This window comes from Coregonus clupeaformis, chromosome 17 (genome assembly GCF_020615455.1).
Source record: "Coregonus clupeaformis isolate EN_2021a chromosome 17, ASM2061545v1, whole genome shotgun sequence".
In the NCBI taxonomy this organism is placed as follows: Eukaryota; Metazoa; Chordata; class Actinopteri; order Salmoniformes; family Salmonidae; genus Coregonus; species Coregonus clupeaformis.
The window spans coordinates 47,985,537-48,009,812 of NC_059208.1; the positions used below are offsets into that span (position 1 = coordinate 47,985,537).

The 24,276-nt window shown below is 44.9% G+C and overlaps 2 protein-coding genes across 2 annotated transcripts in view; one reads left to right on the plus strand and one right to left on the minus strand.

Moving 5' to 3' along the window:
- Window positions 1-2,468: 2,468 nt before the first annotated feature.
- Window positions 2,469-18,703, minus strand: LOC121586662 (zinc finger and BTB domain-containing protein 10-like). The gene is given in 6 exon segments (XM_041903566.2): window positions 2,469-2,586; window positions 2,588-2,818; window positions 5,213-5,388; window positions 6,493-6,561; window positions 8,902-9,964; window positions 17,758-18,703. Coding segments are annotated over 6 exon segments (2,331 nt in total). The 5' UTR covers window positions 18,484-18,703; the 3' UTR covers window positions 2,469-2,520.
- A 2,636-nt stretch (window positions 18,704-21,339) lies between these two features.
- tpd52 (tumor protein D52) overlaps window positions 21,340-24,276 on the plus strand; it is a 46,563-nt gene continuing 43,626 nt past the window's right edge. The window contains exon 1 of the mRNA XM_041903564.2: window positions 21,340-21,460. Within this exon, the coding sequence (XP_041759498.1) occupies window positions 21,442-21,460 (19 nt within the window). The 5' untranslated portion in view covers window positions 21,340-21,441. The remainder of the gene's footprint in view (window positions 21,461-24,276) is intronic.

A 24,276-nucleotide genomic window follows, 5' to 3' on the forward strand; every position in this document is an offset into this window, starting at 1 on the left:
TTAAACAAGCTAACTGAAGCTGACTGTGTTCCATTAAGTAAAATCAACTAGTTAAGTATTATTTTTTTTTCCATATATATTTTTATATATATATATCGTTTTTCTCATATACTCTCATACATATAGAATCCCTCCCACAGTGATTTGAAGGTAAATCATATTTTACGAACATGGATGAGGAACTTACTATAGGAGCTTTCTTTAAAATACATTTGCACTTTGAGTAAAGGGAGTTCAAACATTTCTGTATCATTATAGCACTTCAATATATATATCCACTGCATATGGACAGAAACTGGTGTTCCTAGGTTTCAAACAATCCATATTTCTTATAAAATATGTTCTTAATGAAATAAAATTATAAAGGAAAAGAAAAGATCTTTGTAAAGGACAAATAAAACTATATATGTATCTAGGGTAAAGTGAATGATTTTTTTTATATATATAAAAACATTTAAATCTGACGATTACATACACAAGCAAGGATCTACATACTATAGAATTTACCTGGCTTTTTTATACATCATCTCAACAATAATAAACGATTTGGTTGGAGAAATAGATAGAAATTAACAGTCTTGATTGCATTTTGGAGTCAATAATAATATTAAATAACAAAATGTCTTAGAAAATGTTCCGCATGGAAGAGAAAAGACAGTTTTAATATAGTTCCATTCAGACCTTCTTTGGGGAATCAAAAAAAGACAAAATGATTTTAATGAACGCCAACAAATAAGTGCATGTCTATGATAACCATAGAGCGTCACTTTATATCTAACAAAGTGTTTTCCTACCTGGCAGACAAAATAAAAATACTTATAACAAATTCAATAAAAACTGATTGTAAAAATATCATAACTTTTGAAAACGGAGTTTCTCTTTCAGACTTCATAAATCACATATTATGATCTATCTGCACTCTTCTAATATCACCTGACACCCAACTTTCAAGTGATTAATAGCATATAGCTATATATACACTCAGTACCTAACACACACACACACACACACACACACACACACACACACACACACACACATATATATCTCGTCTTAACTTAGGTCCAGTACTGCCGGTAGTTCTACAAAATGGTATGTGAGTGTGTGGCCATTAAATTAAAAAAAGACAATAGCACAACAGTGTTCTATAGATAGCTGATTAATATATATAACTGAGTCATTTCAAGCTTCATGATTATAAACATCATATACAGCCGTAGGTCCAGTATTTTGCAACATAAGCATTACAGCACCAATCGTTTCCGTCATTTGGCAAAATTCAAGCTTTAAATTAATGTCAAAATGCTTTATAAAGTGTTACTGTGTGGTGCTGTGATTCATATAAAGCTAGCAAATAATATTTCCCCTTATACTTTCGCTTATTTTTTTCTGAATCACTTTTAATTTTTCTCTGCTTTAAAGGGATACTTGGGGATTTTGGCAATGAGGCCTTTTATCTACTCCCCAGGGTCAGATGAACTGGTGGATACCATTTCTATATCGCTGTGTCCATTATGAAGGAAGTTAAGAGGTAGTGTTGAGAGCCAATGCTAACTAGCGTTAGCGCAATGCCTGGAAGTCTATGGTATCTGCTAGCATGTGAGTAGATACCCATAGACTTCCAGTCATTGCGCTAAAGCTAGTTAGTATTGGCTCGCAAAACGACCTCTAACTTCCTTCATACTGGACACAGAAACATACAAATGGAATCCAAAAGATAATCTGACTCTGTGGAAGTAGATAAAGGGCATCATTGCCAAAATCCCCAAGTATCCCTTACATTTTTTATCACCATTTTTCAGTAGTTTTTTGTTTCCTGCTAAATCTTGGTGTGCATTCTGCATGGCACATAGCACAGCCGACTTAAATTAAACTCATAAATATGGCTGTGATAAATTAGTCACAAGACAGATTTTTTTGGTTCCAAGATTTGTGCAGGGAAAAGATAGAATAATAATAGAAAATAAGAATGTTCAGAGCATCTAAACATCAAATCTTCCTGTCGGCAAATAATGCTCTCTTTCTTTCTTTGACGTACTTTCTTCTAAAACACACACCTAACAATATACTTTCAGATTTGACAAAGTCCAAATCTGAAACTGAACTTCTCTGATAGCAGTTTACAACAAAACAGAAAAAAATGTATATTTAATAAGACCATAATAACTTCTCTTTCATAAATTAAATAATTAACATTTATTTTAAGATGATTGGCCTTTCGTAACTTAAAAACGCTGTACACCACCAACCCCCTCCCCCCAAAAATAAAATAAATCACCATAAACCTGATTTCAATATTTCATTTGTATCTCTTTCTCTAGTGAGCACAAGGCTCAGAGTCTAGAGACACATAGAATATCTGTACATCTTGGAGTCCCTCTCTACCAAAGCTTCTCTCTTTGTCTCATACACTAAACCGTGTACATAACCTCAAGATTTGATAGCACTTTGGAGTTGTTGATTGTTTACCAGCTTTTATATTTATAAATCATCAACTATTTTTTGTTTCTGAGCAAGTCGCTACTCATTCTCAAGGGCAGCACCAGTGTCGCCCTCCTCCCAGTTGGATTGGTCGTTGCCGTTAGGCCATGTCCTCCTCAGCTATGTCCTCATCAGGCTCCTCCCCCTCTCCGAAGTCGTCGTTTTCGCGGACGAACCCCTCCATGGACTCCAGGCCCTCCTGCGTGGCCTGGTGGGAGTCTGCACAGTCCACACAAACGCCGTAGCGCCGTGAGCCGTGCCGGATCCCCACGCTGGCCGCCAGCATGAAGATCTTCTTACACACCATGCACTTGTACTTCTTGTCCTTCTTGTGCACCTGTAGGGATGGGGAGGGGGGAGAGAGAGAGACAAGGGTTAATGCTGTGTTCATGTGCTGTCGGAATGATACGTGGAAATTAGAAACTCACGCTAAGCTCCTGGAATAGTCAGAAAAACTAAAATAAATAAATGTGTGCCCAACTCAGAAATATGAGTGAGAAACTGCCACTCCCCAATCAATCTGATATTTCCCACTTCCCTATTTCTGAAGGAGCAAATGAATGCAGCAAAATACATGGGGGAGACCTCTACAGAGGAAGAGTGAAGAACAGAGTGATGGAGGGGGGGAGAGAGAGGGAGGGTGGGTGGGTGGAGGACAGAGTGATGGAGGGGGGAGAGAGAGGGAGGGTGGGTGGGTGGAGGACAGAGTGATGGAGGGGGGGAGAGAGAGGGAGGGTGGGTGGGTGGAGGACAGAGTGATGGAGGGGGGAGAGAGAGGGAGGGTGGGTGGGTGGAGGACAGAGTGATGGAGGGGGGAGAGAGAGGGAGGGTGGGTGGGTGGAGGACAGAGTGATGGAGGGGGGGAGAGAGGGAGGGTGGGTGGGTGGAGGACAGAGTGATGGAGGGGGAGAGAGAGGGAGGGTGGGTGGGTGGAGGACAGAGTGATGGAGGGGGGGAGAGAGGGAGGGTGGGTGGAGGACAGAGTGATGGAGGGGGGGAGAGAGGGAGGGTGGGTGGGTGGAGGACAGAGTGATGGAGGGGGAGTGCATTGGTATGTCTGTGTGTAATAATGTTTTGAAGAGGGAGGTGGTGTGATTAAAAAAAAAAAAAAAAATGTAATTAAGGAAATCCAAGATGACATGGTTACATGGACATGGTGATGGGTGTTTAGAGGCAGGCAAGGGTGTCTGAAGGACTCAGGCCTTCTACTCACCAGGGAATGTCAGTACAGTAGCTAAGGGAAGATGAGGGTGTCTGAAGGACTCAGGCCTTCTACTCACCAGGGAATGTCAGTACAGTAGCTAAGGGAAGATGAGGGTGTCTGAAGGACTCAGGCCTTCTACTCACCAGGGAATGTCAGTACAGTAGCTAAGGGAAGATGAGGGTGTCTGAAGGACTCAGGCCTTCTACTCACCAGGGAATGTCAGTACAGTAGCTAAGGGAAGATGAGGGTGTCTGAAGGACTCAGGCCTTCTACTCACCAGGGAATGTCAGTACAGTAGCTAAGGGAAGATGAGGGTGTCTGAAGGACTCAGGCCCTCTACTCACCAGGGAATGTCAGTACAGTAGCTAAGGGAAGATGAGGGTGTCTGAAGGACTCAGGCCTTCTACTCACCAGGGAATGTCAGTACAGTAGCTAAGGGAAGATGAGGGTGTCTGAAGGACTCAGGCCTTCTACTCACCAGGGAATGTCAGTACAGTAGCTAAGGGAAGATGAGGGTGTCTGAAGGACTCAGGCCTTCTACTCACCAGGGAATGTCAGTACAGTAGCTAAGGGAAGATGAGGGTGTCTGAAGGACTCAGGCCTTCTACTCACCAGGGAATGTCAGTACAGTAGCTAAGGGAAGATGAGGGTGTCTGAAGGACTCAGGCCCTCTACTCACCAGGGAATGTCAGTACAGTAGCTAAGGGAAGATGAGGGTGTCTGAAGGACTCAGGCCTTCTACTCACCAGGGAATGTCAGTACAGTAGCTAAGGGAAGATGAGGGTGTCTGAAGGACTCAGGCCTTCTACTCACCAGGGAATGTCAGTACAGTAGCTAAGGGAAGATGAGGGTGTCTGAAGGACTCAGGCCCTCTACTCACCAGGGAATGTCAGTACAGTAGCTAAGGGAAGATGAGGGTGTCTGAAGGACTCAGGCCTTCTACTCACCAGGGAATGTCAGTACAGTAGCTAAGGGAAGATGAGGGTGTCTGAAGGACTCAGGCCCTCTACTCACCAGGGAATGTGAGTAGCTAGAGGAAGGTGCTGGGTGTTTTAGGGACAGAGGGGATGTGGAGATAGACTCAGGTGTAGGGTTGCAAAAATCTGGTAACATTCCCAAAATACTCTGGTTTTCCAGAAATCCTGGTTGGAAGATTCAGATTCAGATTTCCTGATTATTCCCTCCTGAATACAATAATCTTCCAACCAGGATTTCTGGAAAACTTGGGAATCTTGAGAAAGTTACCATCATTTTTCAACCCTACTCAGGTGTCAGCTGTCTGGGGGAAGGTGAGAATGTGGAGGACAGCTATGTTTGGGGGGAGGTGAGGTTCCCTTTCAGGCCCTCTACTAACCAAGGAATGTCTCTTGACAGGAAGGTGACAGTGTAGAGGGAGGCTATGACATGGTGATGTGTATGTAGGGTCTTACCAGGGAATGTCTCTTGACGTGCTTTCTGCGGGTGAACAGTTAGGGGAGGTACTGTGTGTTTTAGGGGAAGGGTGTAGGGTAAGGTGTAGGGTCTTACCAGGGAATGTCTCTTGACGTGCTCTCTGCGGGTGAACAGCTTGCCACAGATATCACAGCTGAAGGAGCGGACACCAGAGTGGATAATGAGGTGCCTCTTTAGTGTTCTCCGGTGCTTGGCGATGTAGTTACAGTGGGGACACTTGAGCTTATTCAGGGCCGTGTCGGATGACTCGCCTGAGGAGAAAAACACAAACAGGTTATGGAGGAGGCTGCTTTCTAATCAGTTGCTCAAACCCACATTTGACAGACAATGAAGGTAGGAATTTGGGGCAGTTACTTGAAGAGCCACCCCAGTCTCTGGCGGTAGGACCCCTTGGTTCTTCACTTCCCAATAAAAGAGAGGAGCTGTTGGGTGTGGTGAGGGGGGTCTGTGGGGTACCCAGTGAGGGGATATCATGTTTACCATGGTGTTTATGGAAAGGAAAAACACTCAAGAGTTACCTCCATTAAATACTAGAAACTGTGTCAGTTGCCATGGCAACACTACTGCCTAGGGGACATAAAATAAGTATAATGTGATTTCCCTACCGAAAACATGTAATTGTTTTACCACTGACATAAAACATTCCAGATTCGTGTAGGAAAGAAAGAAAGAATGTCTAAGAAAATGTTTGGAAATGAGGTGCCTCAGCTGCTATGAACACATTTCACAAGATATCAACAAGGTTCAAATTAAAGTGGGCAAATATTACAGCCTCGATAAGCAATTACACAATTGTGAAGAAAGATATTTGACGAATCTATGATGTGAAAAAGTGGAACCATAACACCACACTAACCACTAAACAACCCAAGAGACAACTATAGATAGTGACTATAGTTAACTTATTGATTTGGCTAGGCGCTGTGCTATTCTGTACCACAGCACAGCCACCTCAATGATAGGGTTCTGCCTTTGTCTTTGTTTGAGCCAAGACACAAAAGCGTTGTCAAGCAGGCCAGGTTGCCAGGGGGCTGAGGAAAAGCAGGTCACCTGTGCTGTTTGTGTTCAACAGGCTACAGTGCGTTTCACAACGCCACCTTGTGGGATATTTACATTTTAGTCATTTAGCTCCTATCCAGAGCCACTTAGAATGATTATTCCGATCATTATCATATTAACCATCCACCAAGTTAGGTTCATGACATAAGGTTTGAAAACAAATCGCTCATAAGTATAGTAATCTCTAATCTGTAAGCACCAAAGTCTGAACATATTTCTGAACAGACACTAAACCAACTACTATAGTGTATAATAGTAGGTAAATGCATCTTATACAAGAAGAGGACAAATCTTACCATTCTCCCAGGACTCTCCTTGCTGGGAGGAGAGTTGTAGGAGGCTGTCCTGAATCTGGTTGGCCAGTTCTGAGAGAAGGAGAGGATGAGAGGCGGAGAAACACAGATATGATAAGAGGGGCTGAAAGCTTTGGGTGGGGGGAGACAGAGGGACACTACCTTACGTACACAAAATACCAGGCCCCACAACCCCCCCAGTTTACAGACCTATCCCCAGGGTCGTGTTCAGCAGGGCACGCTGTAGCAAAAACATTTTAAAAATACATTAATAAAATTACTTATTGGACAAGTCATGGAGGTGTTTCATTCTGCTTTCGTTTTTTCTGTTTGGTGCCTAATTCCTGATAAATACGACCCTGGTGCTGATGAATACGACCCTGGTGCTGTCTGTGTTCTGTCATCCAATCTCTAGCCTGCCTGTCTGTAGAACACTTCCTCTAGCCAGGCCACTGTTTTCAGCAGCCTCTCCCACTGGGCTGTGGATTATGCCAGGATGAAACCCTCAGCCCCTCACTGAAGATCATGTTACACTGAACAGGCTTAATTAGCCCTAGCTCTGTGCCTGGCCCTCAGAGCCTATTGTTAAGTACCTGACCACTGGTTCCATTCTCTATTCTGCCTGCTTGCCTGGGTCAATATTTGGAATGGCGAGGACAGCCCCAGTGCATTAGGGGGGATTAGGGAGGGAGGGAGGGGCAGACCCTGACAGCTTTGCACCTCCAAGGGATTGGGAGGTAATTTTGTGTGTGTGTGTGTGTGTGTGTGTGTGTAAAGTGGCAGCCCGCACTTTGAAACAATCCAACGGCCTTATTTAGAGAGGAACCAAGAATTTATAGCCATAAATCCAGCAGCTCTGCTCTGGTAAAGCAAAGAGGGATGGCCCTCGTCTCACCTAAAGCTTAGGTAGTGTTTATTCGGCACCAAACGGAAGAAAACTGATTGAAACAGGGAGACTTTGTTTTAAAACAAATCCCTTTGGTCTCCTCAGAGTTAGGTCAATCTGCTTTTAATTTATTTGTACTCCATGTATGGAACAATCTACAGAGTTCCCTACAACTGGATGTTCTGGTGCCTCTGGCAGTTTAAAAATGTTGATTGGGAGTGGGGACCTCCTTGTTGAGGAATGTGATCGTTTTTCTTTAATATTTGTATTATATTGTATTTTATTTTACATTGTATTTTACTTTGTAATTTGTGTATATGCAGGGCTCCCTTGCAAAAGAGACCTTGATTTCAATGGTGACTCCCTGTTAAAATAACGGTAAAGAAATATTTGTAAAACAATATGTGCCCTAATGAACACGACCCAGGCTACTAAGCGCTCAGCCATGCTAAGCCGCAGCTTCTCCTCATAGTAACACAAACTACTACAGTTCACTACTACTTTAGAAGGCATTTTTCTCCAGAATTCGTGGAAATTGGAGCATGTCTAATACATAGATCTAGGCTGAAGAGACGGAGAGAAAGGGAGAGGTCGGAGTGCCAAATTAGGGAATTGTGTTGCTGCATTAATGATGACACACACAGAGTTGCAACACCCCTCGCCACAATAAACATGTGATAAGAGCATTTGTGTTGCGTTTAAAGGAGCCTGGGGGAAGAATGTGTCCCCTGCTTTACTACATTATCCTGCAATAGGAGTGAAAACACCCCACTTAATACATGATATCATTCCATACAGCACACTGCTTAATGGGGGCAGAGCCTGCCCTGTGTGTGAGCGTGTGTCTGTATGAGGCCGTGAAAGGCTCATAGAGTCAGAGATTACCCAGGGTTTCTGAGGTATGGTGCGGCAGGATGAGGAGAGGAGTGGGGCCGACTTAAAAAGGACAGGCTAGCCATACTCATACCAGGCTGTCTGCTAATTAAAAAGATATACGGCTAGCGGAGGGCATGGGGCCTTCAGTCTGGATCAGACCTGGTTTCAAATACTATTCGAAATCTTTCAAACACTATGAGCATTTGCTCAAGCTTGCCTGAAGTGCCAGATGGGTGGGTTTTGCAGTTTGGGGACTATTCTATTGGTCCATTAAGCCAGGCAAGCTCAATCGAGCACAGATATAGTACTTGAAATGATTTGAACCCAGGTCTGCTCGGGGTTTTGTGACTCTCTCTAGTCACCCTCTCTGACTAGCACTAGCAGGCTGCCATGTCCAGTGGACCAGGACAGACCTCTGGACTAACTCAGACCTCACCAACTCTAAATGCCATGACTAGAGGCATGGTCGTCATACCATGTCAGTCTAGGAACTACACAGAAAACGCTAAGCCTACATGTTCACTAAACCAGGGCTGCTGGTTGGTCATCTAAAGAACTGTTGGTTCAGCCTACCTAAAGAATGAGTGTGTGTTTATGTGTTGTCAGTGGGGGGGGGGACTGAGTGCTTGGTCTGCCCACTGGTGACGTACCTGCGTTCTCAGAGAGGAAGGAGAAGTCCTCCCTGGGATAGGAGGCTGAGGGCTGGATGAACATCCCCTCGTCAAACCCTTCCTCCGGCTCCGGTGGGATGTTGTAGACAAACCGCCGTGTGATCTGTTTTTTCCTCCGCCCGCTCCCCGGCTCCACCCTCTGACCTTCCCTCTTCACCGCCACCACCCCGCCCGCTGCAGCCCCGGGAGCCGGCTCGTTCCAGACGAACACCGGCCCCGGTCCCGGAACGCTCGGAGGCTCATTCTCAGCAGACTCGGATGAGTTCTCGCAGCCCCAGCTCGAGCTTCCCAGGCCGCAGCCCTCCCCCGTAGACAGCTCCACGTCACTGGGCTCCTCCTTTACGCTGCCTCCCCCTGCCTGGTCCCCATCCTTGACATGACCACTGGCTTTAATCGACAGCTTGGACAGGATGCTGGTGGCCCAGAAGTTACACCCAGGCTTCTTGTTGGTGCTGCCGTCCGAGCCCACCTGTCCTGCTCCGTCTTTGGCCACCGGTCTCCTCTTGTTGTAATCCACCACTACTGAGTCGGGGGCCTCCTGCTTGATGCTGATGTTGAGGGCTTCCTTGATGAACGACCGACACGAGCCCACCACCTCAGTCATCTGGAGGTAGGAGGCCACGGACATCACATCGATGGCGTTCTGACTGGTCAGCAGGAGGTTACCGCTATACAGGAAGTCCAGGATGACAGAGAAACCTGCCACGGCCGCCACGTCGAGGTGGGTGTCGGTGACTGTGGTCGTCTGGTCACATGACGAGGATGAGGAGGAAGTGGAGGAGGAGTTCTCGCTCTTGGTCAGGCAGTAGAGGGTCTTAAAGTAGCGGCTCCCGGCTACGAGGATGTTCTTGTGCGCCCGGAACACCTCTCCACTCACCACGATGTTGACGTCACAGAGGATACCTCCCTTGCGTTGTTTGTTGAGCTCCTGCAGCAGCTGGTAGCAGTAGGAGTCCTGGTTGGGTTTGTTGTTCCTGTAGTAGTCTTCGGTCTCCATGTCTGTCCCCTGGGGGGGGTCCTCACAGCCAGGCCGCTCCAGCTCCTGGTAGAGACAACACACACACACACACACACACACACACACAGAGAGAGAGAGAAACAAACAGAAGAGCAGGCTTAATGGCGTAGGGACACACAAAGGAAAGGGACAATGACAGAGGTGCACCTGGCAGGGGTGAAACTGGTCTGACTGGCTCCATAATGGGGGAGGTGTTGCTTCACCTGGTGGGAACTGGAAATTTGGTCACTACCTCCAAAGTAGACTGAAATACAGTCTGTGAGAGAGCTGCTTAGGTTACTGTTACTCCCACTTTGGCAGAAAATTATGGGGCAGGTTCCCAGATTCAGATTAAGCAGATTTTTTGTCCCCAAATAGGGCCTAATCTGGGTCTGTGACAGCAGCCCATGGTGTTACAACCGATCATAACAGACGGAGAAAGATTTAACTGTCCCAAAACCCCACCCCGCTACCTGTCACTATGATGGCTGATGGGAGAGAAACCCCTTATTTTTCTGCCTCCATCCCTCCCTCTATCTTCCCTATCCGTACATGGGAGTTTCCCATCCAGGGTAGCAGGCCAAGCTGGTACAGAGCAGAGAGAACACAGCACTGCACTGACTGAACTGTTACAACACTAACACACTGCCTGCATACATTTCTGCCTCGTTTTGGAATTGCATAGCAGATGTCCTAATCCTGAGTAATTTACATTGCCCGAGCCCTGCATTTTCTCTCCCCACCCCACTCCCCTTACACAGCTGGGTTTTCAGCTCAAGTAATTTATATTAAATCCATTTCTCTGCCCTCGGAGGTCCCCACCCTCCCTACTCTGAGTGACTGGAAGCCCTTGTCCGGGCAGGCAGGATGGGGGTTATTATCAGGAGCAGCAAGGCTCTCTGTCACTGCTAGCTAACGCTAGGCAGGACCAGGGCTAGAGGGAAGGAGAGAGAGGGAGAGAGCGAGGAAGAGATAGAGAGCCAGGTCACCCCATTTACCCCTCACAATACTAGGCTCTCTCCTCTCTTCCAGGCTCATTGTTCAGTGCTGCTTTGTGCCTCACTGGGGTTTCTTTGTATGGCCCTGCACTCACACACTCTTATTACATACAGCAGCTAAAGCCTGGCTCCTCCATGCCTCCTCTGCTCTTTGCTCCCACTTAACCAGAAAGGCCCTGACTTGACACTTGTGTGTGTGTGTGTGTGTGTGTGTAAGGGAGACAGGCTGCATGTGGCTCTCTAAGAAGGGCTAAGCCCTGAATAGGATAACAGAAAGGAAGGAAGAAGCAGAATGATTCCATCATCATCCACACAACCATACAATGGGCTCAATGCCAGAGAGTCGTCACCTTATTTTCTACCCTAACAGGATGGGTAGTATTTGGAGAGGTGTGGCATTGACACTTTGAAAGGTGCGTGTATACGGAAGGAGGCGGATGAGCAGGCAGATTATCCATCTGTGGTGAAATCACCTACTTCCTGGTTGCATAAAGAGGCATATTTACCATCTCTAAATCACATTTTATTTGTCACATGCGCCGAATACAACAGGTGTAGACTTGACCATGAAATGATTACTTACGACCCTTTTCCCAACAATGCAGCGTTATAAAGTAAGACAATTAGCAAATAAAAGAGAAAATAGTAACACAATAAAATAACAATAACGAGGCTTTATACAAGGAGTACCGGTACCAAGTCAATGTGCAGGGGGCGAGGCGGTTGAGATAATATGTACAGGTAGGGGTAAAAGTGACTAGGCAGTAACATTCACTGGGTTAACAAGACGCAACAACTGACAGGTCATAATGGTAGGGATATGTCCTGGTATTGAGGCAGTTTTAACGTCTTAACCCTAATAACTGCCGCAGTAACCCAGACTGGTCACAATGGTTGGGGTAAAGGCCTGCTACAGCACTGCATGTAGGCCTAGGTTATGGGAGCTGGACTGCAGTATGGAGGTATGGGAGTCAGGCTAGGACACCCTCCTCTCACCAGCTCCATACTCAGCTCATCCTTCATCCAGATGTGCCACGTGTTACGGACTGTGTTAGTGCTGCTGGAGAGCAGATGCTGCTGGATCGGCAGGTCTCGCACCCTGCTCTGACTGGCTGAGTCCAAATGAGAATACCATGGTGAGAATATCAACCTCTGACGTGGCCATTTATTGTGAGCCAGGCCCAGTGATGTTATGGTGGAAACATAAGATTAGAGTACTGGTAGGCTAGAGGCCAGTTGACGAAGAAGTTCATAATCTAAATTAAATACAGTGCATTCAGAAAGTATTCAGACCACTTCCCCTTTTCCACATTTTATTACGTAACAGACTTATTCTAAAATGGATTAAATTAAATGATCATCAATCTACACACAATACCCCATAATGTCAAAGCGAAAACAGGTTTTTAGAAGCTTTGCAAATGTAAAAAAAAAAAAAAACGGAAACACCTTTACATGAGTATTCAGACCCTTTGCTATGAGACTCGAAATTGGGCTCAGGTGCATCCTGTTTCCATTGATCATCCTGGAGATGTTTCTACAACTAGATTGGAGTCCACCTGTGGTATATTCAATTGATTGGACACGATTTGGAAAGTACACACCTGTCTATATAAAGGTCCCACAGTTGACAGTGCATGTCAGAGCAAAAACCATGCCATGAGGTCGAAGGAATTGTCCGTAGAGCTCCGAGACAGGATTGTGTCGAGGCACAGGTCTGGGGAAGGGTACCAAAAAATTTCTGCAGCATTGAAGTTCCCCAAGAACACAGTGGCCTCCATCATTCTTAAATGGAAGAAGTTTGGAACCACCAAGACTCTTCCTAGAGCTGGCCGCCCGGCCAAACTGAGCAATCAGGGGAGAAGAGCCTTGGTCAGGGAGGTGGGAGCTCCAAAGTTCCTCTGTGGAGATGGGAGAACCTTGCAGAAGGACAACCATCTCTGCAGCACTCCACCAATCAGGCCTTTATGGTAGAGTGGCCAGACGGAAGCCACATCTCAGTAAGCACATGACAGCCCGCTTGGAGTTTGCCAAAAGGCACCTAAAGGACTCTCAGACCATGAGAAACAAGATTCTCTGGTCTGATGATACCAATATTTAACTATTTTGCCTGAATGTAAAGCGTGACGTTTGGAGGAAACCAGGCACCGCTCATCACCTGGCCAATACCATCCCTACGATGAAGCATGGTGGTGGCAGCATCATGCTGTGGGGATATTTTTCAGCGGCAGGGACTGGGAGACTAGTGGGGATCGAGGGAAAGATGAACGGAGCAAAGTACAGCGAGATCCTTGATGAAAACCTGCTCCAGAGTGCTCAGGACCTCAGACTGGGGCGAAGGTTCACCTTCCAACAGGACAACGACCCTAAGCACACTGCCAAGACAACACAGGAGTGGCTTCGGGACAAGTCTCTGAATGTCCTTGAGTGGCCCAGCCAGAGCCCGTACTTGAACCCGATCTAACATCTCTGGAGAGACCTGAAAATAACTGTGCAGCGATGCTCCCCATCCAACCTGACAGAGCTTGAGAGGATCTGCAGAGAAGACTGGGAGAAACTCCCCAAATACAGGTGTGCCAAGCTTGTAGCGTCATACCCAAGAAGACTTGAGGCAGTAATCGCTGCCAAAGGTGCTTCAACAAAGTACTGAGTAAAGGGTCTGAATACTTATGTAAATGTGATATCAGTTTTATATTTTTTATACATTTGCAAAAATGTCAAAAAAACTGTTTTTGCTTTGACATTATGGGGTATTGTGTGTAGATTGATGAGGGGAAAAAACAATTTAATCCATTTTAGAATAAGGCTGTAACGTAATAAAATGTGGAAAAAGTGAAGGGGTCTGAATACTTTCCGAATGCACTCTGTGAAATTCCATCTGTGTTTAGGCTATTACTATCGACGTATTTCTAGAATGACTGCAAATGCAGCCTAGGCCTATACAAACAGTAGATTAAAACTACTTTTACAGTAGATCTACCTACCAATCCTTAACTGTGTGATGTAGGCTACTGTTGGCTAACCTCTCACCATCCAGAAGTACAAATATAAAACACTTCCTCTTAAAACCGGTAGAGTAGAATTTGTGGAACAACATCCCAGAAACGAAAACAAACCAAGGGCCCTGCGGGCAACGAGAGCCCGGGCTAATGTGGCTACACCCCCCCCCCGTTCCTCTACCATCACATCCCTACCCTGAGGCCAGCTAGCTCCATACCCTCCCCTAACCCGACCATCTCCCAGATACAAGAACAATGCAGCAGTGTGCCTGGCCCTAAGGTGTGGGAGGGGAGCAGGCCTCCAGGCCTCCCAACAATGCAAACAGCTCCTCGTTGGATTGGCGGATTCCAGGGAAGAATTGTCTCCCTCTCTCTCCACCTCCCTCTCTCTCCAGTCTTCTCCTCTGGCCTGCACCCCCCCACTACGCTCCGACCCAATCCAGGACAGTATGGTTGTGCTGTATAGACCCACCGTACCAGGGCTGTACAGCCCAGACCCAGGCTTGTATGTATGAGACCCTCAGACCCACAGTCAGTCAGCCACAGCTGCTCTGGTCTGTGTGCCCTCGCTATAGCAGAGCTAACCAAGTTAGTTCAGGCACGCAGCTGGGCAAGACTTTGGTCCGGAATTGGGTGCAGAAAATGATGCCATTTCATGTGCTGCTACAATGTAGTTCTCACAGGAATAATATTCAAAACAGCATTAGGCTACTATATCTGGGGGAAAACATCACAGGGAAAAATCATCTTTGCATATTTACCTTTGACATTAACAACGGCACAGAAATTCAATAGATTTTAAGGGCATCTAAAACCATTTTTAAAAAGCTACAAAATGAAATTAGGCTATAGCAAAGTGTTTGATTATATGGTGGATAAGGCAGCTACTGCCTGTCATGTCCCTCCCTATCCCTAACCTTTAAACCCTGACCAGGGTCTTGTTGCCAACCAGCCAGGGTAGTCTTGTTTCCAGGGAGGAGGACTACTTCTTCTCTAATCCCTCCTCCCACTGCTTTCCCTCCTAATTAGTGATATGTACAAGTTAGTGGATCCCTTCACTTTAAGTCATTCTGATTAGTGATTGAGTGTATCGGACGGATGGAACTAACCATGGTGGTCCGGCAGTGTGATCCAATCCTCTTGAAATTCACTGCCAAATTAGAGTCAAATTGTGGCTGCATGCTCTTAATTCCCCTGACAGCTTGAATCAGAGTCAGGATAAGAGGTGATAGGGCCTAGATGTCAAGTTGGTAACTGGGCTCTGTAGTTTTTTTAATTTTTTTATATACACTGCTGTGATTACACTTTAACCCTGTGTAAAAACCCTATAATTACTACAGTAGCTAACAACATTGTTAGATAGGATTTTTAGTAATTGCTTTGTAATTGTGTAGTAATGGAGTTGGGCAGGTTTTGTAATTACACAAGTGGAATGTATTATCTCGCCCAGAAGGCGTTTCATAGTCCTATGATGAATATTCCACACGTGATTTATTTGCAGCAATATGCACATATTCATCATTTTGGTATTGGGAACATCTTCAAGTAATCAATCTTTGAAAGAAGCCTTGGTGATGGTCTGTTATGGTTTCAGTCCTCATGTACATACAATCTGACAATGTATAGCTTTGTAATTATATGATACAAAACAACATACCATAATAACCCTTATCAATCCCTAAATGTGTGGGGTGACAAGGTCAGATGGTGCCATGACAACCCATGCTGCTGCCAGCATACATACATTACATTACCAAAAGTATGTGGACACCTGCTCGTCAAACATCGTATTCCAAAATCATGGGCATTAATATGGAGTTTGTCCCCCCTTTGCTGCTATAACAGCCTCCTCTCTTCTGGGAAGGCTTTCCACTAGATGTTGGAACATTGCTGCGGGGACTTGCTTCCATTCTGCCACAGGAGCATTAGTGAGGTCGGGCACTGATGTTGGGCGATTAGGCCTGGCTCGCAGTCAGCGTTCCAATTCATTCCAAAGGTGTTTGATGGGGTTGAGGTCAGGGCTCTGTGCAGGCCAGTCAAGTTCTTCCACACCGATCTCGAACAAACCATTTCTGTATGGACGTCGCTTTGTGCACGAGGGCATTGTCATGCTGAAACAGGAAAGGGCCTTCCCCAAAATGTTGCCACAAAGTTGGAATCACAGAATCGTTTAGAATGTCATTGTATGCTGTAGCGTTAAGATTACCCTTCACTGGAGCTAAGAGGTCTAGTCCGAACCATGAAAAACAGCCCCAGACCATTATTCCTCCTCCACCAAACTACAGTTGGCACTATGCATCGGGGCAGGTAGTGTTCTCCTGGCATCTGCCAAACCCAGATTCGTCCGTCAGACTGAAGCATGTTTCAACACGCCAGAGAACGCGTTTCCACTGCTCCAGAGTCCAATGGCGGCGAGCTTTACACCACTCCAGCCAATGCTTGGCATTGCGCATGGTGATCTTAGGCTTGTGTGCGGCTGCTCGGCCATGGAAACCCATTTCATGAAGCTCCCGACAAACAGTTATTGTGCTGACGTTGCTTCCAGAGGCAGTTTGGAACTCGGTAGTGAGTGTTGCAATTGAGGACAGACAATTTTTACACGCTACGCGCTTCAGCACTCGGCGGTCCCGTTCTGTGAGCTTGTGTGGCCTACCACTTCGCGGCTGAGCTGTTGTTGCTCCTAGACGTTTCTACTTCACAACAACAGCACTTACAGTTGACCGGGGTAGCTCTAGCAGGACAAACAAATTGACGAACTGACTTGTTGGAAAGGTGGCATCCTATGACGGTGCCATGATGAAAGTGACTGAGCTCTTCAGTAAGGCCATTCTACCGCAAATGTTTGTCTATGGAGACTGCACAGCTGTGTGCTCGATTTTATACACCTGTCAGCAACAGGTGTGGCTGAAATAGCTGAATCCACCAATTTGAAGAGGTGTCCACATACTTTTGTATATATAATGTATGACCCTATTGGAACCTATTCACAGAAAGAATTGCATGTGGGTCAGGAAGGGAGGGTAGGAAGGGGTCGCTAGCTGTCAAGCTGCTTGTACTTGATTTACCTCTCTTCCTGTCCAACCTAGCCCGTGACACACCATCTATGGATTCTGGGGAGTCATCTAGCACAATGCCTCTAATTTAGCGGCTCCAAAGGGTGGAGGGGAGAAATGCGCCAGAGGTCATTCTGCTCTCCACTGTGCAAAGCAGAACAGAGGAAGGGGGTTGGGTAGGCAGGGGTGCGGTTCCCCAGCTAGCAAAGCTAGCAAGCAAGCAATCAACCAAGGTAGTTGCTGGGGCAACAAAAGCGTTTGTTGAATGGTTACAGTGCATTACTCTGGCACAGAAGCAAACATAAAAGACTCCAGGCAAATGTTAACGGTAGATGGCTAGATGTGTACTGTCCTTAAGGCTATGGAAATGTAAAATAACAACCTAAGGTAGCTAGCCACCAATGTGACTCCCATTACTTTTACGTGGAATAGCAAGTTAATGGGAGTCACACTGTCACTGGGCTACAGGCTAGCCAGATTTGTTTCGCTAGTAATTGGTTTCTGTATTAATGTCAACTCACCATTAACCACATTTTAATAAACGTGAACTGTAGCTATGTATTTAGATTAACATGGGAGCATTAGGTAGGCTAGCTACCATTTACTATCAAACATGTCATATTAGAACTAGCAAGTAGCTAGCTAACGTTAGCTAACTAGGAAGCCAGCTGGATCGCCTCTGGCGGGGAAATGGAACTGCCAGGGAACTGAACCTCAGCTGTGCGTATTAGCCAAATTACAGACAAAACTCAAAATAAAAACCATAAATGACGCGGTAGACACTTTACCTGCTTGGTCGGGTCATTCCTCTCGTGCTCAGAAGACAGGTGATGTCTCAAAAGCAAGGCCCGCTTGTAATTTCGACTGCCTTTCACCAACTCGTCGTTTTTAGTGGGAATATTGTGACACCAGGAGCAAGACATAAGACCTGTCTCCTGGCAAAATTTAAGCCATGGAAACTCCTGTCGCCATGAAGCTTGGAATAGCGAGTGTTTCTGGAGTAACGTCTGCGGTCTCATTTCTACCCAACATTTCCTGCCACCACCCGTTCCCTGCTCCCCGTCTCCCCCGCTCCCCGCTTCGCCTCTATCGTCCTCGGATACGGTGCCACCGCTGCCCAAGCCAGCGCCGTCCTCGCTATTCAGGCGGTTACCCGCTGTCCAGCTACTCCCTTTCCTGGACTCGTCTTCTCCGACAGTTACTGCCACCCAACCGACACGATCCTCGCCATCCCCGTCTGCCCAGATGCCCCCTTCCGGGTCCTCTTCCTCCTCAGCCTCTGGTTCTGTGCTATCGCTGACAGACCCCCCACCCTCCACTCTCTCTTGTGATGGTCCTTTTGCCCCCAGATCCCTATCCTCTTCTTGATCTGGTCTGTTCCCGTTCAAATTTCGGTCTTGACAGGCCTGGGCCTCACAGCTGTTACTGTTGCTCCCCCCGACACCACTGGAACCGGTTACGGCTAATCCACCTCCTCTGAAAGCCAACGACCTGCGGTTTCTCTCCCCGGACATTTTCTTAATATATTAAAATCTATCACTTTCTTAACAATATCCCTACCGACTAATTTCGATATATTTAAGTATTCTATGTTGCGGATCCGAATTAAATGTATATTTGTCGTTTTTCCCTACTTTGGCCTCCTGGTGAGAGTATGTGGGTTATGCGGAAATAAATAAAGCTTTAAAACGCATAATGAATTTCAGGGTTCTAGCTGCGTCCGCGCAGGCCCTACAGAGGTCGAATGGCAACGACTTTCCCCACAATGCACTTCGACCAGAGAAAGGGGGGTCGTGGGGGCTCATTTAAAGGAAGATGGGGGTGCTGTTCTTTTATAGCTCAACGCTGTTAACAGCAAGGGGTCTTTTGTGTGAGTGGCTGCACCCATTTTCCGCGTGCTTTTCATCTTTGGTTTTGGTTGCCTTCAACCAACAAATCCTTGTCCTCCTTTCAGACCTCCTGCCAAGCGGGGTGACGGTCCCCTTGTATTAACTGCATCAAACAGATCTGGTGCGCGCCTATCGTGTTTGTTTCCCATTAATTTCAATGGGCAGGTACAACAAGTGATCCAACCCAACGCACAAGGTGCGGCGGTGATCTAGGAACATACAGATACTCTCTGTATGTTCCTAGGTGGTGACAAAGTTACCAAGTGAATGATTAACACTTTCATGGTTCTTTGCATTCCACATTTTCCCCCACTACTATTTCGTTATTTCCTATATTTTTTATGCAATCCAACATCACCCGGTTTGTTTATTATAGGCATATATTTGTCCAAATATGTGTATGCTATATATTTTGTAAAAATTGATTCTGTGAGAAACCACAGCAATATCAGATATTGTAATAATCAATAACAATCAAAATAAGTAAATAATAATTGCTTGGAAATGTATACAGTCCAACATGGCCGAGTGGAATATATATATATATATATATATATATATATATATATATATATATATATATATATATTATTATTATTTTTTATATATATATTTTTTTTTATTAGTTTTTCTTGATGAATAAACCAAAATTAGTAGCCCTAATTAATTGTCTCAGTAATGTATGATGATATAGTAAGTAATACGTTTATGTTTACGTTAACACCAAAAACATAAAACATTTGTTTTGGTATAAATTTTTAATTTACAGGCCTGATTTAAACATTTTTTGTTTTTTTCCCACAGATTATTGAAGTTACAGAGCCATAATAAATATGGGAATTTATATTGATCTAAAACCTATAATAATCCCATGGAAGCCTGCTCCTGCTAATTTTCTCCTGCAGGTGGCAGTAGTCTTTCATGATTCACTGAGTTTTCTGACTGACAGCACTGTTACAGTAATAAGTGGCGTTGTTAGGCCTAGTGTCCGGTGTCCTGTTTTTCAAAGCCAGTAAATGAAGGACTAAACCAGGATACAGTGTGTGAACATGATGGGGAGTGTTACCCACTCTGCTTCTGGTAATGACGTGTATATACAGTACTAGTCAAAAGTTTGGACACACCTACTCATTCAAGGGTTTTTCTTTATTGTTACTATTTTCTACATTGTAGAATAATAGTGAAGACATCAAAACTATGAAATAACACATATGGAATCATGTAGTAACCAAAAAATGTGTTAAACAAATACAAATATATTTTTTATTTGAGATTCTTCAAAGTAGCCACCCTTTGCCTGGATGACAGCTTTGCACACTCTTGGCATTCTCTCAACCAGCTTCATGAGGTAGTCACCTGAAATCCATTTCAATTAACAGGTGTGCCTTCTTAAAAGTTAATGCGTTTGAGCCAATCAGTTGTGTTGTGACAAGGAAGGGTTGGTATACAGAAGATAGCCCTATTTGGTAAAAGACCAAGTCCATTATGTCTCCTGAGTGGCGCAGTGGTCTAAGGCACTGCATGGCAGTGCTAACTGTGCCACTAGAGATCCTGGTTTGAATCCAGGCTCTGTCGCAGCCGGCCGCGACCGGGAGACTCATGGGCGGCGCACAATTTGTCCAGGGTAGGGGAGGGAATGGCCGGCAGGGATGTAGCTCAGTTGATAGAGCATGGCGTTTGCAACGCCAGGGTTGTGGGTTCGATTCCCATGGGGGGCTAGTAAAAAAATAAAAAATAAAAATGTAATCACTAACTGTAAGTCGCTCTGGATAAGAGCGTCTGCTAAATGACGTAAATGTAAAAATATTATGGCAAGAACAGCTCAATAAGCAAAGAGAAACGACAGTCCATTATTACTTTAAGACATGAAGGTCAGTCAATACGGAACATTTCAAGAACTTTGAAAGTTTCTTCAAGTGCAGTCGCAAAAACCATCAAGCGCTATGATGAAACTGGCTCTCATGAGGACCGCCACAGGAAAGGAAGACCCAGAGTTACCTCTGCTGCAGAGGATAAGTTCATTAGAGTTTCCAGCCTCAGAAATTGCAGCCCAAATAAATTATTCACAGAGTTCAAGTAACAGACACATGTATTTTTATTTCTTTGAATACAAATTAATAAATCAAAAATGATGCATGGGGGCAGGTGTGTCAATGCAATAGACAGTTTATGGTTATAGTCTGAGTCAAATCTCATTTTGGGTGTCTATCAATTAGGTTACAGGTCAGATTGAAACCCAGTCTGGAAGGTCACTCTGGGGCCACATTAAATCAATGTGTGTATGTTCAGACAGACATCAATACGGCTGTCCTACATGCAAATGTTGAAAAATGACCATAACAAAATGTGAAATATTAGTTTGTCAGCCTTGGTGTGCTAAAATAGATGGTTTGATGACGTGTGACACATTGAACCACGTGCCTGGCTCTGTTTACACTTCTACGTGCTCTTTCTACGGCTTGACGTCACATAGGACCCCACCCCACCGCGAGCATGTGAGTGCACAAGATTGCAGGAGCGAAGTGGGGAACCTGCAAGCTTTTGGACCAAATAAGAATAGCAGAAACAGCACATAGCGTGAGGATGGAGCAAGCAGATCAAGGTAATGTATTTGTTACAGCATGCAAAATGACAGTACTATCACTGACAACCGTTTTAAAACACTGTTTAGTTTGTTTCTAACCTAAGTTAGCCAGCTAGCTGAAGGCTAATCAGAGCATATGCTAACTAACTCAAGTTCAGCCTTCTGCAGAAGCTTAAAAAAATAACTGAATGTTCTATTCTTCGATATACCCCGAGACAATAATATACAAGCCATTCATCTCAACCCATACAAGTGAAACAAGATAGACAAACATTGTACAATGTTCCTGTTCTTTGAATGTGGGAGGAAAAACTATCCAGACACAAGGAAGTTTGTCTGGTCCTCGACTTCAAAACCCAACCTCAACTGTTACTTTGTTGCACGCGTTTGAAAGAACGTGGAATGAGTCATAATATTGGTTGAACCATTAGCCTGTACATTTATGCGTTGTTGTTTTGCAGTTATTTTCACTGAAGTGGGTTGAAAATACGTTTTACCATATGTTTGCTCCTGGAATGCCCACACACCACACCTTGCTCTAGATGTGTCACACATTCTTTACTGTGTACAGATTGTTCTGCTTCTTGATCATTCACGTGTATGCCTTTATTACCCATTGATACGTTTACTGTATGTCTTTCGTCGTTTTAAAGGTTTGTGACAATATACATTTTTATCTCCATTGTAGACAATGTCTCTGGCACAACTGTTACAATTCAATTTTCACACTTTGAATGTACTATGTGTATGTTGTCATAATATGTTATTTTTATTTGATAGGCATCACTAAAGTGAACTAGATTATGAACAGTCTGCCTTTGATTTGCACTGTTCTTGTGATTAATCTTGTACTGTTGACAGAATGTTGTCTAGTAGTCTATCAGCACTTTTTCAGTTTTCCTGCCATCTCGGAAATGGGTAAACACTTCATGTCTCTACAGGTCTAGCCTATTATTTTACTCCCAGAACTAGGCTACACCTTGCACAATAACAATCCAAGTAGTAACCTATGCCTCTTGAGGAGCAGAATCACTGAGAGAATCTGAATTGCATGCTCCTCACTAACTCTCTCCTCCCCACCTTCTCAAAACCCATTGGAGGAGAAGGTCAGAGGGGAGGGACCTCTGGCTTTCTTATCCAATGGGTTTTGAGAAGGAGGCGCGGTGTATGCAATTGAGATTCTCCCACTGTCTACTTCTGCTTCTGCTCTCCAGTCCCCTATGACCCCTGACCCCTCTGACCACTTCCCTGTTCTCTTCCCTCCCTCCCCTCAGTTCTCATTCTGTCCAACATCCCTCTTGGGAGGTGGTTCGATGCAGGGCCAGACAGGTAGCAGCTGAATACATCCTTCCTGGCTTTGATTACTCCCTCTTCCTCTCCTCTCCTACTGGGCAGCCATCTGCCTTGTGCCTCCCTCTCCTCCCTCCTCTCCCTTCATCTGCCTGCCCACCTCTCAAGTCTCACTGCAGCTGGTATGCAGGCCAGGGAGCAGCGTGTTGTTTAAACAACAGATTGCAGGATGATGCCAGAGACACACTGTGTCTTTTTTGTGTACTTTGCAGGAGAGGCTGCCAGGTAGGAAGGCCTCTGACCTGCTTGTCTTTTCTTTTATATAGATACAATTTTAGTCAGCGGTCATGAGCAGGATCATCATCCTTTGGCGCATAGAGGTGATGCAATTTCCTGAAGTCCATCTGCTTTTTCTGTAATATGTCTTGAGGTTCAGAAACCTGTAAAATAAAAAAAACTTTAATACTATGTAGGCCTATTGTATATTCGTGCTCATCAAAAGCAGCCCTGGCATTCAATACAAAGGCAGCGTTCTTGACATGCCACTATGTATCAGATAGAATACACAGCAAATATGACATATGAACCCTTTTCTATTACCTTTAATTCATAAAAGTTAGTTCCAGTGTACACTGGATATAAATTGGCTCTGTTGCCAAGGTTTTCATCAGGGTGACTCATGATGGGACCACCAGTCAACGGTTTTCTTCTTGTCAGGCAGCTGTCATGGCAACAGTGAGATGTCAGTTTGTTTTTAGTGTTTCAGGTAAAAGGAGTATGAAAGCCTGTGTCTGACTGCGCCGTCATCTGGAGCCTAATTGACCAATATCAGCTAAACATTATGCCTAAACGCAGAGGAAAGAGCATATTTATGGACTCCTTTTTGAGAAATATAGAGTGCTGTGTCTTTTGCAAGTCTATCTTTCATCAGAATTTCAGGTAACCTTAATGACAAAGGCATGAAATTGTTTACCAGGGGGAAATACCTTTTTATTGTAGGGTTTAATGGTTTTAGCTAAGGAATTGCTCCAGTTCAGTAATGATATACTTCTCCGCTTGTTTGTTTAATTGAGCTGAGTTGATACAAACACCCCTTTCCTCTCTCAGTTTCATAGTTGCCATTGGTTACTTACCTACTGTATTCTCTCAGGGGTCTGTTTTTGCTCACGGGAAATTTCTCTCCATCCATTTGTTGGTACAGTGTCTGGGAATGGTTATCCCACTGGCTATAGGGTGAATGCACCAATTTGTAAGTCGCTCTGGATAAGAGCGTCTGCTAAATGACGTAAATGTGCCCTTGAGCAAGGCACTTAACCCTAATTGCTCCTGTAAGTCGCTCTGGATAAGAGCGTCTGCTAAATGACTAAAATGTAAAATGTAAATGAATGTCTTTCTGCACAAAATGAGGACCAGATATACACTACCGTATATAAGTTTGGGGTCACTTAGAAATGTCCTTGTTTTCGAAAGAAAAGCAATTTTTTGGCCATTTAAAATAACATCAAATTGATCAGAAATACAGTGTAGACATTGTTAATGTGTAA